This window comes from Eurosta solidaginis, chromosome 1 (assembly GCF_040869045.1).
Source record: "Eurosta solidaginis isolate ZX-2024a chromosome 1, ASM4086904v1, whole genome shotgun sequence".
Lineage (NCBI taxonomy): Eukaryota > Metazoa > Arthropoda > Insecta > Diptera > Tephritidae > Eurosta > Eurosta solidaginis.
This window is the reverse complement of record NC_090319.1, coordinates 11,743,911-11,760,823: the sequence shown is the minus strand read 5'-3', so window position 1 is coordinate 11,760,823 and position 16,913 is coordinate 11,743,911. Positions and strand designations below refer to the sequence as shown.

Genomic DNA, 16,913 nt, shown 5'->3' with positions numbered 1-16,913 from the left:
CATTCTATGCCAACTTGGGTCGATCAAAACTTGGAATTTTTAGTTAGCAATTAAAGATTTAGATATAGAATGAGTTACATTTATAATGCCACATACCCAAATTGTTTTTAAATTGTTCTTGATAGCGATCCGATGTTTCGTCATCACTTGACATGCCATCTAAATGCGTTGATAGAAGGTCATTTTTCTCTCGATCGCAACGTCGACGTGTACGTCTACCTTCACGCTCCGCTGTACGTCGTATCTGTTCCTCTGAATCGGCAGCTGCCCGACGTGAACCAGCAGGCTCTATATTGAAAACAAAAACAAACGAAGTAAGACAGGCTAAATTCGGGTGTAACCGAACATAACATACTCAGCTGCCAAATTACAGCTTGCAAAACTTTTAAATTACCTTCTTTTAAAAGTGAGCGGTGCCACGCCCATTGTTCAAATTTTACAAATTTTCTATTCTGCGTCATAAAGTCAACCCACCAACCAAGTTTCATCGCTTTATCCGTCTTTGGCAATGAATTATCGCACTTTTCCGGGTTTTCGAAATTTTCGATATCGAAAAAGTGGACATGGTTATAGTCCGATTTCTTTCATTTTAAATAGCGATCTGATATGAGTCCCCAGGAACTTATATATCGAGTTTCATTAAGATACCTCAAAATTTACTCAAGTTATCGTGTTTACGGACAGACGGACGGACCGACCGACCGACATGGCTAAATGAATTTTTTTTTCGCCCAGATCATTTTGATATATAGAAGTCTCTATATCTATTTCGATTAGTTTATGCCGTTACGGGGTACCGTTACAGCTCTGCTCAGCTGAGTATAATAAATACACATATGTGACCCGTGGCTGTTAAAGGTAAACAATGCATTTCTTCAGTTTCTTAGTAGTTTTTTTTTTTTTGGTGAAATTTTAAGCTTCTAGCTGTTAAAATGGGGCAGAAATTGCAAGAAGTTTCTTATCTGAACAATCGGTTGTATGAGATGTAAACTATATATACCACCGATCTTTACGATTTTTGCAGACAACAATTATGCTATACACGTATGCAATTGGTGAAATTTGAAGCTTTTAGCTGTGAAAATGGGGAAGAAATTGCAAAAAGTTTCTTATCTGAACAATCGGTTGTATGAGATATATACTATATATACCACCGATCTTTATGATTTTTTCAGGCAACAATATATGCTATATAAGCATGCATTTGATGAAATTTTAAGCTTCTAACTGTTAAAATGGGGGCAGAAGTTTCTTATCTGAACAATCGGTTGTATGAGACATATACTATATATACTACCGATCTTTATGATTTTTTCCGACAACAATATATGCTATATACGTATGCATTTGGTGAAATTTGAAGCTTCTAGCTCTTAAAATGAGGGCAGAAATTGCAAGTTTCTTATCTGAACAATCGGTTGTATGAGATATATACTATATATACCACCGATCTTTATGATTTTTCCCGACAACAATATATGCTATATACGTATGTATTTGGTGAAATTTGAAGCATCTAGCTGTGAAAATGGGGCAGAAATTGCAAAAAGTTTCTTATCTGAACAATCGGTTGTATGAGATGTATACTATATATACCACCGATCTTTATGATTTTTTCAGACAACAATATATGCTATATACGTATGCATTTGGTGAAATTTGAAGCTTTTAGCTGTGAAAATGGGGCAAAAATTGCAAAAAGTTTCTTATCTGAACAATCGGTTGTATGATATATATACTATATATACCACCGATCTGTATGATTTTTCAGACAATAATATATGCTATATACGTTTGCATTTGGTGAAATTTGAAGTTTCTAGCTGTTAAAATGGGGCAGAAATTGCGAAAAGTTTCTTATCTGAACAATCGGTTGTATTAGATATATAATATATATACCAGCGATCTCTATGATTTTTTCACACAACAATATATGCTATATATGTACGTAAGCATTCGTTGAAATTTAAAGCCTCTCACTCTTAAAATAGGGCAGTAATTAAGAAAAGTTTCTTATCTGAACAATCGGTTGTGGGGGATATATACTATATATACGACCGATCTCATCCATTTTTTCAGACAACAATATGTACAATATACGAAAGTGAAGTTTGAAGCTTAAATCTGATAAATTGAGGAAGATATGACAAAAATCCTCTTTTTCTGAAAAATCGGTTGTATGGAGGATATATGCTATAGTGGTCCGATCCGGCCGGTTCCAACAAATGTCTAATCGGACACCTAAATACACCCGCTCACCAAATTTTATTAAGATATCTCAAAAATTGAGGGACTAGTTTGCATACAAACAGACAGGCGGACAGACGGACATGGCTAAATCAACTCAGCTCTTCATACTGATTATTTCGGTATACTTAATGGTGAGTCTATCTATTTTCCTTTAAGGACTTACAATTTTGAGATTCGTGCCAAAGTTAATATACCATTTCATTTACATGAAAGGTATAATTAATTATGTGTAAATTTTAACATAAGTAAAACTGTCGTTTTACATACATTCATAACCTTTTTGATAACGCCACCGAGGACAAACGGGATAGAAATTACCCTTATACATAAATGTACATTCGGACTTTGGAAACTGGCGAGTGTGGACACGCGCGGGTACCTTAAACGCGAGTGATTTTACATATCAAAGTTAACTGTTTTTTTAATAAAAAATCTGGTGACTTCTATTAAATTTGGGATTTGCGCATTTCATATTAGTGGTAAGTGATAGTGGCTTTGTGTGTTTTTATTTCTTTTTTTTTAGTTAAGGAATATTGATCTGATCATCATAAAAGAAAAAAAAAAAAAGAAAAAGCTGCCTTTGTCCGCAGCTGCATTAAAAAGTGCAAGGGGCAAAATGGTGTCAACGAAGCATTCTGCAATTAGAAATACTAACAAAAAACCAAAAGTTTTAGAACAAAAAGTAGTTACAGGTTTTTATGAACTTTCCAATGAAGGTCTGGTGAAAATACAGGACGATTCATGTAACATTGAGGCCTCATGCTTAGACAGTACTACAGTGAGGTTAGGTGATTTTGCAGCTGCACATAGCGGCGAAAAAGAACCGTTAACCTCGAATGACATGGACATGCACGATGGCATACATACAGGCAACGGTACTTCAAACTCAACCAAAACTGTTACAATTGGCGTTAACAATGACAAAAAAGAAATAACCTTGTACCCTCAAAATTTTCTCTGCGACATTTTTGTCTTAGTTGATGCTACAGACAACTCGTACATGAATAATGAAAAAATTACCTCCGGACTGACTCTTTTCACTCAAATAAAAGACTTACGCTTTAAGGACATAGTACACTTACAGGCAATAGGCAAAACGTTATACAAAGTAAGTTTCAAAAACACGTACGCAGCCAATAATTTTATACTGGACACCAGACTCACAAAACGTGGCCTTAAAACCTTCATTCCACGCACTGCACTTGAAATATACGGTGTTGTGAGAGGTATACCCACCTGTTTCGAAGATTATGACATTCTACTGGAAGCTTCTAGCACCATCAAAATTAGATCGGAAAGACGATTCACCAGAAAGGGTGATAAAGAAGGTACTTATGTGCCAACGACAACAGTAAAAATAGGTTTCGAGGGTAAAGAACTCCCAAAATATATCTTATACAACTACACGAAACTAAACGTTCAACCATATTTTCCACCTTTAAGACAATGCGACAACTGCGGGTGGATTGGTCACACCAAAATGTCGTGCAAAAGCAAGCCTCGATGCATTAATTGCGGAAAGAATGAATGTAATAAAGACTGTAACACAACCATGTGTATCCTATGTGGCCGAACGAACCACACAGCTAAAGAGGTGCTTGCCCTCAATGGGAGAAAGAAGCACAAATCAATCGTCTTAAAATATCAAAAAACTTTCCAGGCGTGAGGTCCTAGACCAGTACTTCTCCAAAAACTCAAACAGATTCGAAATTTTAGAGGATGAAGAAGCCACATTCCCCATGCTCAGCATGGAAAATCAGAACATACTTGACAAGAACGAAGTAATTAACAGTAATTTTAGGAAACTCACCTTCATCCAGGTTGTACGTAAGCCTGTGAACAGGCTAACTACAACATCCAAAAGCAACAACAACTACAGACGCAGTACAAACAGTACCCCCACCAAGCCAGTGTTCAACACTGCAGAGTACCAAAAAGGTATAGTCTCGGAAATCGAGAAACTTATGACCGAAATGTTAAAAATCACACAAAAGCTCTCTCGAGAGCAAACAAATCCACAAATAATCAATGAAATTTAATCTATCAAAAATAGATTCGAATCGCTGCAATATGATGAACTCCAACTTTTGGAGTCATCAACCCAAGAATCTAATTATGAAGATTCTCCAATATAACGTGCAATCTCTCAAAGCCAATTTAGACACCATAGAATATTATATTAACAAACACAACTATGAAATAGTATGCTTAAATTAAATCTTTCACTCACACAACACCCCATATAGAAAACTTATTAACTACAACATGATCAAAAAATACAGAAATGACGGGTATGGAGGAGTGGCCATTGCCATAAAACGTGACATTAAATTCAAAAAAATACAATTTAATTCAGATCACGACGTCGTGTTCATCAGAACCACCAATTTAAGTCCCAACATTGTCTTTGCTAATGTATACTTTCCACCAAGTCTAGGCATAAATGAATTTAACTCTGAAATACAAAGAATATTAACTTTCATGGAACCGCTACAAAATGTTTTCTTAATAGGTGATTTTAATGCGCGTGCTGTTAATTGGGGCGACAACTTCGACTCAAATAGAGGTAAGCACTTAGTAAACCTCATCCAACAATCTAATCTGCGCTTTCTAAATCAAGGTGATTACACCTACAAGCATAATCTCAACACAAACAATGGTTCGACCCTTGATCTTTCCTTTACAAATTGTAATAAACCATGTAATTGGCAGGTAGATCACACCAGAATTGGGGGAAGTCATCATTTCTCGGTTACAATCGAAATAAATGGATTTCAAAAACAATTAACAAAGTTTGAAGCAAAAAAACAACTTCTAAATTCAATTAAAAACATCCAATTTGAATCTTCAATCTGCAATATTGAAAACTACTTACAGGAAGAAATTAAAAATGCCGCGTATACTATTACAAACAACAAAACTCCAAAAGCTTGGTGGAACGAAGAAGTTGATAAAACTTACCGATTCCTCAGAATTGCTAACAAAAAAGTTAAAAACAATCCCAGCCCAGAAAACTTTGAGCACCTCATAGCTCAGCAAAAGCTTTGGAAAAAACAGTCAAAAAAGCTAAAAATGAAAACTTTAATGGTAAAATCGAGGAACTACATTCCAACATGGGCAAAAAAGCTTGGAGATTTGTTAAGTCTCTTAGAGGTGACTACAGTCAACAAAACAACATTGGATGGAATGACGAGCACAAGCAAAACTATTTAGACATTCTTAAAAACCAAGTACCTAATTCATCAGCAACTCCTGAAATAAACACACACACAATTCCTAATCCACAGCTTAGCCTCACCTTCGAAGAAGTAATTACTGTAATTTCCAGAAAGAAAGACACAGCAGCTGGTGTTGACAGAATTTCATTTGGAATGATCAAATCCATGTCCGACATGTCCATGAACAACCTCAAAACAGCTCTAAATGATGGGATTCAAGGGGTTGTGTAGCGCAATATATAGCTTCTCCAACCCAATTGTCAACCTCACCTTCGAGCGGCGAATCCCGTTTCACTAACAGACGAGGCTCTGGCGACCCCAAGCTCCTCATGGAACTTGGGGGTGGGGAGGGAGGGATGGCCTGAAGGTTTAATGTGGCCATATAAATCGTTCCCGAGATGGTCGGGCCAGCACCTTAATGGTGTTGTTACCGGAGCGTATCGGATCTATATCCGACAAAGGACCATCACATCGATAACACTCCCCAAAGCCTTCGGGGAGTAACCTAATCGCTACAACAACAACAACAGCTCTAAATGATTTATTCTTATCTAACGTGATTCCAATGCATTGGAGAACAATCAAAATTGTTTCCATACCTAAAAAAGATAAAGACTTAAATAACTTTGAAAACTACAGACCGACTCATGCATTAACAACAGACTTGATGTCTGCTTCGAGAAACACAATTTTCTACCCAACAATAACTTTTCCTATAGGAAAAACAAATCCACTGCCATTTGTATTAATCAAATTCAACACCAAATTCAAGTTCTGAAAAGCCAAAATAAACAGACATCGCCAATGCATATAACTGCATAAACATCACTATTCTTCAAGAAATACTTCTTAATCTTAACATTGAACAACTCTATGTGGACTGGATCATAAATTTTCTATCTCTGAGGATTCTCAAACTTGGCAATAAAACCACGGAAATTCACAACGGACTTCCGCAAGGAAGCTGTCTTTCACCACTACTTTTCAATATATATACAGCCAAATTTCATAATTTAAGTACCATTCATATACAAATGTACCAATTTACAGACGACTTCATTTTCATAGCTTCTGGCTCTAACTTGTTTGATACCACAAACAATTTACAGCATACATTGAATTCCTTCACCGGGGAATGCAACCTTCTTAACTTATCCTTTAACCCAAGCAAAACCAAAATTATGCACGTAAGTAAAGGATCCAGAAAAGTAATTAACATTGTAATCAACAACACCAGTCTCGAACAAGTATCCTCCATCAAATTACTTGGCAGAACTATTAACAAATCACTTACAGTAACTGAACATAACAATAACATAGTCGAAAACGCTACTAATAACATCAACCTTTTCATATACATCATCAACATCAAATCTGGTCTACATCCACAAAAGGCTCTTAATATATATAAATCCCTTGTACGATCGAAAATCGAATACTGCAGCACCACAGCTGCAAATTGTTCCAAATCAGCCACCCAAAGAATTCGTACACTTCAAAATAAGTTTTTAAGAAGTCTGAGCTTATCTCCATCGACTCCCATAAATCTTCTATATGCCATAGCCAACGAACTACCACCTAACGAAAGAGCAATTTGGCTCACCGCCAAGGAGCTGGTTAAACTGTTCGCATACAAGGATCCCTATGCAATGGTCATCTCCTCCAACCCTCATATAAATTCTAGCTATTCTACAGTGTATAACAAATTCGAAACTATTTTTGATTCCTTAGATTATGTTGATCGTTTCTTCACTTACAGCAAGATAACAATCATATATAAACACTTACCTATCAAAAAATCTGATTCAATGCCTGAAATGGCACAAACACACTATGCACAGCTACTAGAAAGATACACCTCCAATAATTTTCACGTTTTTTATACTGATGCCTCACTTTCAGATAACAAAACCGGATGCGCAGTATACGATTATTTTGACAAGACCGAACATATTTTTGACATACCCTTTAAAACCTCCTTAGCCTCTGGAGAATTACTCGCCATCGGAGAAACAATTAGTATTGCAATCAAGGAAAACTTGTATAAAATAACTATCTTCACCGATAGTTTAATTTCATGCCACATTCTAAAAAACAGAAACACTAATAATAGTATAGCCATACGAATACATAATCTAATAAATAGCCAGAACTTCCAACAAATTCATTTAGTATGGACTCCCAGCCATATGGGTATAAATGGTAATGAAAAAGCTGACCAAATGGCCAAATTAGCCATAACAAATAGTCCGAACAGGCAGGTGAAACTTAATATTGACGAAGCTTTAAAGCTAATTAAAGACAACATTCACACCGAATGGTATAACAAATTTTTAGATCACTCCATTGATGACCCCAACCAATTTTCCAAAACCTTTCCATGTCGAAAAAATAGTCCTTGGTTCAAAAATCTATCACTTCCTCCTACTCAAATCAAAACATTAAACAGAATACTCTCAGGACACACACATGACAAACAGTACCTTTACAGGATCAATGCTATCACATCACCTCGCTGTGTCTGTGTTGACACTGGCGATTACATTCACCGGACCTTTCACTGTCGTAATTTTACTATCATTCGTGCAAAGTTTGATATATTTGATAAGTACACAAATTTTGAAGAAATATTCTTAAGCAATGACAAAGCCAATATCACACAACTATCTAATTTTTTACAGAAAGCAAAATTCTCATTTTAACTAGAAGCATTTTGATTCAAGGTTCGATTCAAGCATTTTATTTAAATCACATTTTTAATGCAAACTTTTCATTTCATGTATAACCTTTGGGTATAACTTAATTACGCTATAAGTATTTTTACATAACACACATCCGTGTCCACCAAGCACATTTCCTTTTTAGTCCAGTCACAGCGCGTACCATCAACCTGCGCTTTAAAGACATCATTGCTCGCTTGATCATTATACCGCATCACATAAACTCTCAACACTGGGATCAAGAGGAACTGCGTCTACTATATTCCCCTATATGTGGCGGAATATTATCTCATAATACCTACGTTTGAAAATAAATCAAACCAAACCGATAATAAAGTGACAATTTCGAATATGGATTTCAAATAAAAAATATGTTTTTGCTGGCAAGCTACTCGTTGCATTTTCAAGGAAAATATATCCAATAGCAAGCTGCTACACATGGTTCTGGCCAATTGGTATTACCATTGTGTACTGGTGGAGCTCAACGTGTGTCCATACACCACTGGAAATTTAATCCATTAATTAAACAACGTATAAAATTGATAATAACCTGGAATATGGGACTTCTAATATAGCCCTCTCCATTAAACCAAATCTCAAAAAAAAAAAAAAAAATACATAAATGTACACTCATGTACATATAACCATAAATTTGTTATAACACTTAATTCGACGATAAGTATCTTACAGAAAAACAAAAACAAAACAAAAACAACAACAAATTTAATACATTTTGAACTTGATAATTGGCTAAAAGCATAAATAAATTATATTAAAAAAATAAAAAATTAATAACTTCTTAACTAAACACAAAAACAATGTGGCAACTTTTCACATGGTTCTGGCCTTTTGGTATTACAACGCGTGTATCACATAGCTGTTGATATCTCAATAATCCAATCACTTTAATGCTGTCGGAATATAGTCTAGTTTAGGAGGATCTAAGAATCTATCTCTACCACAGAAATCAAATCTCAGAAAAAGTTAGTGTACTACAAAATCTTTTTTTTCTTTAAATAATTATACTCACTTGCAGCTTCAGCCATTTCTTTGGCTTGATCGCGAATATCCTGACGACGTCGTTCGATAAGAAAATGTTGATGCTTTGATAATATGTGCAATGTTCGCTTCTCCAAGTCATTAATAAGTGGGGTCTGGAGAAAGGCAGAACATACAAACAACATAATTATTACTTACTTTTCTATAATATATTGAATAACATTTATTTTACTGACCTTTTCAGTCAAGCAATCAACTAAATCGCAGGCATAACATTTCAGCTCCTGATAAAATCGATACTTCGCCGCAGCCATCGGTGCCTTCTGTGTGCAATCCATTTCTTCAAGTTTTAATACCTTTAATTCGCTTTCTATTCTTTCGATATCAGCAGTGTGCTTTTCGTTAACTTCGCGTAATTTTGACAATCTGGTTTTCAGATGAAATTAGTATTAGAAACTAGCACACAAAGCATTGCCCAATTTCACAATGCCGCTTGGGTCTCAATCTGACATACAAACATTCTTCGTCAGACGCTATATTATCCCGGACGCAATCCAACTGATCCCGTAAACAAAAAATCCCAAAAAAATCTTGAGAATCATGCCTGCATGATCCGGAGATATCCCAGAATGTTCGAAACAGTTGTGCAATAATCCCGAATTGACCTATATATAGTCCCGAAATGATCACGAAAAGGGATCCGTACGAAAAGTCGAAAACAAAAATGTCGAAATTTTGGGCTTCATTCTGTATTGCGAACGATAGACGAACGATTCGCCTCCAAACGATTTCGTCTAGCAATGGTATTCTTTATCATTTTCGTTCGGATTTTACGTTTCTTACTTTATGTCAATCAGGAAGGCGAAAGCTATTGTCAAATGATATGTTGCCATCGTTTAACATAGTGCAAATACAATCTGTGGCGAAACGAACGCCAAAATGCGTCTGCATTCATATATAACAATTCGCGCGAATTTTACACATTAATAACATCATTTCGTTTTTTATTCGATATTTTCTTTTTAGAATTTTTTTTTTCAAAATTTTTCGTTTTGGCATATTCATTTTACGGGATTTTCGGTTTTCTGCTTTTTTTTTGCCTTTTAATTTGCGACATATCATACCAGACCCTCCCGAAAAAAATCACGAAATAGAACCGAAACTGTACCGAAATACTCCTGGGCGCAGTTCCGAAATTATTCTGAAAACAACCTCAAATAGTCCCGAAATTATCACGAACAGTTTCGAAGTTATAAGACAATTCGAAACAGTATAGAAAGCAAAAAAAAATGATCCTGAAAACAATTTTGGAAGGATTTAAAAGTAGCCCCGAAAAAATACCGAAATACCTCGAAATCATCAAGTCGTCTCGAAATAATCCTAATGTGCTGCCGAAAAAGCCCGGAAGCTCTTCTAACTTTTCCAAAATTTCTCAGACCATCATGTAATTGTGGTTTAACGCTGGGATGTAAAACGCGAACAAAATTTCATTCAACGAACGCGCGTTTGCAGCTGCTCTAACTTGCCGAAGAACGGGATGCTCTGTTATAATAAGTAACACTGCTGCAAAAAAGCAAATCGAACACACCCTATCATTCACTGCGCGCTCACGAAATTTAGGTGCTTACTGTTGTAGCGATAAGGTTGCTCCCCGAAGGCTTTGGGGAGTGTTATCGATGTGATGGTCTTTTGCCGGATACAGATCCGGTACGCTCCGGTAACACAGCTCCATTAAGGTGCTAGCCCGACCATCTCGGGAACGATTTATATGGCCACATTAAAACTTCAGGCCATCCCTCCCTCCCCACCCCCAAGTTCCATGTGGAGCTTGGGGTCGCCAGAGCCTCGTCTGTTAGTGAAACGGGATTCGCCGCTTGAAGGTGAGGTTGACAATTGGGTTTGGAGAAACTATATATTGCGCTGGCAACCTGAAAAGGTTGCGCTACACAACCCCTTGAATCTGGTATTGTAGTGGCCTTTTACGACAGGCATACCTACCGCGGGTATATTCTAACCCCGTAACCCATTGGGGGTGTGTTTACCCAATAGTTTTCCTTTGCTCTAAAATAGTCAGTGTTTTCCTACTTCTCACTGTTCCACAATTGCTTAGACATCGATATATATAACGAAGGTCCCCGACTCAAGTATTGAGACAACTATCATCAAAATAATTTAGAAATTTTATTGAAATAGGATCTACCTCGGAGTGGACCTCTGCTATGAAACGATTTTCCATAAATGCCGCTCAGGTGACAAGGCGACATTCCGGAAAAAAGCAATGGCTCGTGTAGGTGAAGTTGACAATTGGGTTGCGGAAGCTTTGACGTTATAAAGCTTTGTATTGCGTTCATCAACCCCTTGAATCCAACGTTTCTATTGTTTTATACTTTTGCACATTCATTTCAGCAATAATGCCCTACTAAGCTTCACAAATATGTTCTCTTTCGGGACGGTAGACATTTTTTTGCAACTTACCGATTTTGTATGGCATCATATATTTCTTGCGGTGTGCGCAATGATGCTGCTTTGCCCTTCTCCTTTTTCGTTTTCGTCGTTTCTCTTAGTATTTGTTGTGGCTTTTGTAACGCACTTTTAGCGTACGCTTGCTCCAATAAAGATGAAGTCGATTGTTCTTCTTGTGGATATTCCAAGGCATTTGCCGCATTTGGCTTGATCATGAATCGTGAAAGTACTGCATCATGTTGAGCATTGACTAATTGTGCACCGGTGACTCCTTTGCGTATTTGCTGATTTTCCCACTCATGCATTTCGCGATCAGAATCTTCATCGGAATCTGTTTGAGTAAAAGCAAAAAATTGCAAAGCTCTCATAAATACTTAGTCGTTATTTGAGAGGAGAAAAACATTCTTAAATAGCGAAATTATCATTATAAAAATTTGGCGCCAACAGGAAAGTTGTAATTTATTTTTTTATGTATTCTCAGCGCGCAACGCTACATACAATTGTTGTTTTCCACCGCATAAAATTGTTCACGTCGTTCTTCGCGCTCTTTTTTGCCAGTCATTACTGTCATATCGATCCGCTCCTCATCATCTGAATTATCACCTTCAATATCTTCGCGCGCCAATCGACTACCTTTTTTAACAGGCTCCTTGGGTTCTTCAATGGGTACAAAATCACCTGAGAAAGAAAAAAAAATGTATTGAATTATTTAATCCATATATCCATCTTCTATATATAATGTAGGCACGACGAAACGATTTATGGATGGTCCCGATAAGATTTTGAAATAGTATTGAAGAAATACCTAAACTAGTCCCGATGTGATCCCAAAGGCAATCTGGAAATTACTCCAGAAAGCCTCGACATGATCTAGAGATAGACCCGAAATCATCCTCTAACTATACCGAAAATTGCCTACTTTGCGTAAACTGGCTACTTTTGCCAATATGATATCGAACATTTCTGAAGTAGTCCCAAAACGATTCATAAACAATCCAAACATTATCCTATAACCGTCTCGAAAATTGCCTATTTTGCCGATTTGAAATAGCAACTATCCCGAAATAGTACCGAAACGACCCAGCGGGTTAGGGGGCTTATAATACACCCGCGGCAGTTATGCCTGTCGTAAGAGGCGACTAAAATACCAAATTAGTTCAAGGGGTTGTCAACGTAATATATAGCTTATCCAACCCAATTGTCAACCCCACCTACCCATGGCGAATCATGTTTCTTTAACATCCGAGTCTTTGGCGACCCCAAGTTCCTCATGGATCTAGGGGGTGGAAGGGCGGTATGGCCTAGAAGGTTTCATTTGGTTGTAGGCGCAATTACGCTCAGTTTAAGCCAATTACGAGAATGTTGTTGTTGTTGTTATTGTAGCAGTGCTTCGCCCCACCTAATAGTTGCGACCGATCACAAATTGTCATCAATATCCTCTAACGGGAGTCCAAGGAAACTTGCTGTTTCAACAGGGGTGGACCATAATGAAAGGGGTGTTAGAGGCGTTGGTTCCACATTACAATTAAAGAGATGGTTGGTGTCATGTGGGGACACATTGCAAGCGGGGCATACATTTTGTATGTAGGGGTTGATTCTGGATAGGTAAGAGTTTAACCTGTTACAGTATCCAGAACGAAGTTGAGCTAGAGTGACTCGCGTTTCCCTGGGGAGTATGCGTTCCTCTGCCGCAAGTTTTGGGTATTGTTCTCTGAGTACAGGATTCACCGGGCAATTCCTGGCCATAAAGGTCCGACGCCTGTTTGTGGAGTTCACCAAGGACCTGCTTGTGTTTTTTTGCTTCATACGGCTGAGTTCTCAAGTGCCATATTTCCTCATAATGCTTACGGAGATGACTCCTTAAGCCCCTAGGCCGTGTTGGCTCATCAATCAGATGTCTGTTGTGATGCCCAGGTTTCTGGGTATTCAACAGGAACTGTTTGGTTATCATCTCATTTCTCTACCTGATGGGTAGTATTCTCGCCTCATTATGTAGATGGTGTTCTGGAGACATAAGAAGACAGCCTGTGGCGGTTCTGAGAGCAGTATTTTGGCAGGCCTGTAGCTTCTGCCAGACGCGTAGCATGCACTCGGCTGGCCAATTGCTTTGTATGTGGTAAGAGCGTTTCTTTGTCTTTTCCCCAAGTACTGCCAGCAAAAGGGATTTGAGGATTTTATTACGGCTCTGGATTTTCGGTACAATTGCAGCTGCATGCTCACCAAAATGTAGATCCTGATCAAACGTCACACCCAAGATTCTGGGGTGTAGGACAGTCGGTAGCGTAGTGCCATCGACGTGGACGACATTTCGGACGTCCATGTTGTAAATAAGGTCGCGGATGATTTAGTTGGTGATAATGCCAGGTTACGCGAGGCGAAACAACTGGAGATCAGGGAGGTATCCGTTTATTCTGTTGCAAAGCTCATCGATCTGTGGGCCTGGGCCAGTGGCCATTATTGTGCAGTCATCGGCGTAGGAAACGATAGTAACTCCTTCTGGTGGCGAAGGTAGCTTAGATATGTAGAAATTAAACAAAAGTGGGGATAGGACACCACCCTGTGGCACCCCTTGGTTAATTCTTTTTGGTTTTGATGTTTCATTTCTAAATTGCACCGATGCCGATCGGGCGATATGACTCTCCTATGTTAGCTGGTTTCCCAGGCTTTAGTAGCGGGACCACCTTGGCCGTTTTCCATTTTTCGGGTATGACAAAGGTGGAAATAGACAGGTTGAAGACATGTGCTAAATATTTGAAACCCTCTTTCCCTAGGCTTTTAAGCATCGGCATGGCTTTAGTTTAGGCAACCCTGGTGTGTGAAAGCTAAAGTAGTTTGTGCTCCTCTTTAAATTTCCAAATTCATTGTTTATTGTGAGTCTTAATTCTTACAACCTGTGTCTAAACATTAACAAACGTGACATTTATCTGTGGAAAATAAGATTCTATGTCCAGCTGATCTCCAATTTAACTTTACTAACTTGGCAGTATATTGCCATTGGTGCTCCTGCTTTGTTGTTGTCAGTCAACTTGTTTTTTTTTTTTTGACACCTTCACACCTTCATCAACTGTGTATCATCCCGCCAAAAAGTTTTATAGTCACTGAAGTTTGTTTGTGCTTCAAGCTTTATTTTGTGGTTTGCGTCTATGCTAAACTTGACCTGCGTCATAATAATCTAAGCTGCGTTAGAGCTGCCACCCAGCTTCTTCGAGCATTATTTTTGGCCCGTTTTTTTCGAACACCATGGATCAAGTCAATGGTAGGCGTCGTGGTGACGACCTTAATAACGAGGTTGACAGCGCCAAAAAGGTGCAACGGATCAGCGGCTTCTCTCCTAGTTTAATGCAAAGCATGGATCAGCGATTTGCTAAGTTCAACGATCTGATTGCTAAGCAAATTTTGGACTCGGAAAAAAGGCTCATTTAATTCGTATGCAAAAAACTGGAAGACAAATTTGTGGTGCTGAAGAAAGAGGTTAGTGAGCTTAATGCAAGAGTTACTCAGCTGGAGAGCTTGTTCGAGCGCGTTGGTTATATCGAAGAGGAAGTAAAAACACTCAAAAACAATGCTTCAAAGCAAGATAGCCATATTGCCGCAAGTGAAGTCCGTGTACACGGAATTCCCTTTAAGGAAGGAGAAAACTTAACAAGTGTCTTTCATCACCTCTGTTCCACTCTTAGATTGCAACCAATTCCTATAATGAGCATTTTTCGGCTACGGAAACTAGACAACAGCGTGACAGATCCGGCCTTAATAATCAAGTTTCAGTCGGCGACAGACAGAAACAAATTGCTAAAAAGTATAGGCACCTTTAGGCGCCAAAACAATCCAAACATCAAGGGTCTGCAATTAGTTCATGTGGGCATAAATTCAAATGCTCCGATTTATGTAAATGCTACGCTGTCCAGGCAAAACTATGCGATCTTCAAGGCAGCGATCCGTCTAAAGAATAAAAGGAAGGTAGTAGGGGTTTTTTCTAAGAAGGGTCTGGTACATATCAGACGAACAGCCAACGCCAGCCCTGAAGCAATACATAGCTTGGATTTTTTTGATGATGCGCCAACGAATAATGATCAATAAATTAATTTCTATGTATGGTATATTACTTATGTTCTTGAGTCTCTTCGTTTCCGTCTTTATCTCTCCCTATCACACTTGTAAACAATCATTTATGTTGTCTTTATTGTTACGCATCGCAGAGCATTCTTTATATCCCATAGATAGTGATGGTCCTAGACTATAGGTTGTCTAGTTCCAAAGACTGCTTACATACACTGTTGCGCGTATTCAGCAAACGTACTAAAGGGCTCAAAGTCATCCATCTCAATGCGCAAAGCCTATATAAAAAGCTGGATGAATTGAGATTCATATCTGAGGGTTCTGATATAGATGTTATATGTATTTCTGAAACCTGGTTTTCTTCATGTCATAAAAATGATTTGGTGCAACTAAATGGATATCAACTTTTCAGGGCTGATAGACGTGGTCATGGTGGTGGTGTTGCTATATATGTTAAAAGTAGTTTATCCTGTAAACTTTGCTGCAGTGCTAGTCCAAGTGATTCTGTCGAATATGTGTTCGTAGACGTGTTCTCTGTAAAAAATGAAAGGCTTCTTATCGGCTGTGCATACAGACCTAATCATGGAGTTGACTTCTCTGGCTTTATTGAATTTCTCGAGCCTCTACTTACAAGCTATGATAATATAATCATCGCTGGGGATTTCAACTCCAACCTTCTCGTCGACTCAACTCTAAAGCTAAGTATGGAGTCTCTTGGACTTCTTCCCACAAATTTAACCTCTCCTACACACTTTACTGACTCAAATTCTTCTTTGCTGGATTTATTTTTTGTGAATGATCCCCTGAAATTGTTCCACTACGATCAATTGTCGGCATCTTGCTTTTCAAAACACGATCTGATATTTCTTAGTTACAACTTTCAAACGTCACACATCCAATATTCCTTTACGTATCGTGATTTTAGAAGCATAGATTACAGTTCCCTTAATGCAGCGGTGGAGTCGGTCGAATGGAGCTTGATTCGTACGCTGACATCGGTCGATGATCAGGCATCATTCCTACAGAACCATATTATTAAGCTTTTCGACAACCATGTGCCAGTGAAACTCAAGGCTGCTACACACAATAATACCCCTTGGTTTAGTGCCAATCTAAAACACTTAATTCACCAGCGTAACCTTGCTTACTCACGATGGAAAAGATACAAAACCCTGGAAGCTCACAACTGCTTCAAAGCAGCTAGGAT

The 16,913-nt window shown here is 38.0% G+C and overlaps 1 protein-coding gene across 2 annotated transcripts in view; it reads right to left on the bottom strand.

Moving 5' to 3' along the window:
• The window catches only part of LOC137249020 (PAX3- and PAX7-binding protein 1), a 40,097-nt gene that overhangs the window by 3,366 nt on the left and 19,818 nt on the right, over nucleotides 1-16,913 (bottom strand). For both annotated transcript variants that reach the window (XM_067780090.1, XM_067780100.1), the window contains 5 exons: nucleotides 12,149-12,328; nucleotides 11,663-11,981; nucleotides 9,424-9,613; nucleotides 9,219-9,342; nucleotides 97-288 (listed from right to left, as the gene is read on the bottom strand). In XM_067780090.1, coding sequence (XP_067636191.1) covers nucleotides 97-288; nucleotides 9,219-9,342; nucleotides 9,424-9,613; nucleotides 11,663-11,981; nucleotides 12,149-12,328 — 1,005 coding nt within the window. The remainder of the gene's footprint in view (nucleotides 1-96; nucleotides 289-9,218; nucleotides 9,343-9,423; nucleotides 9,614-11,662; nucleotides 11,982-12,148; nucleotides 12,329-16,913) is intronic.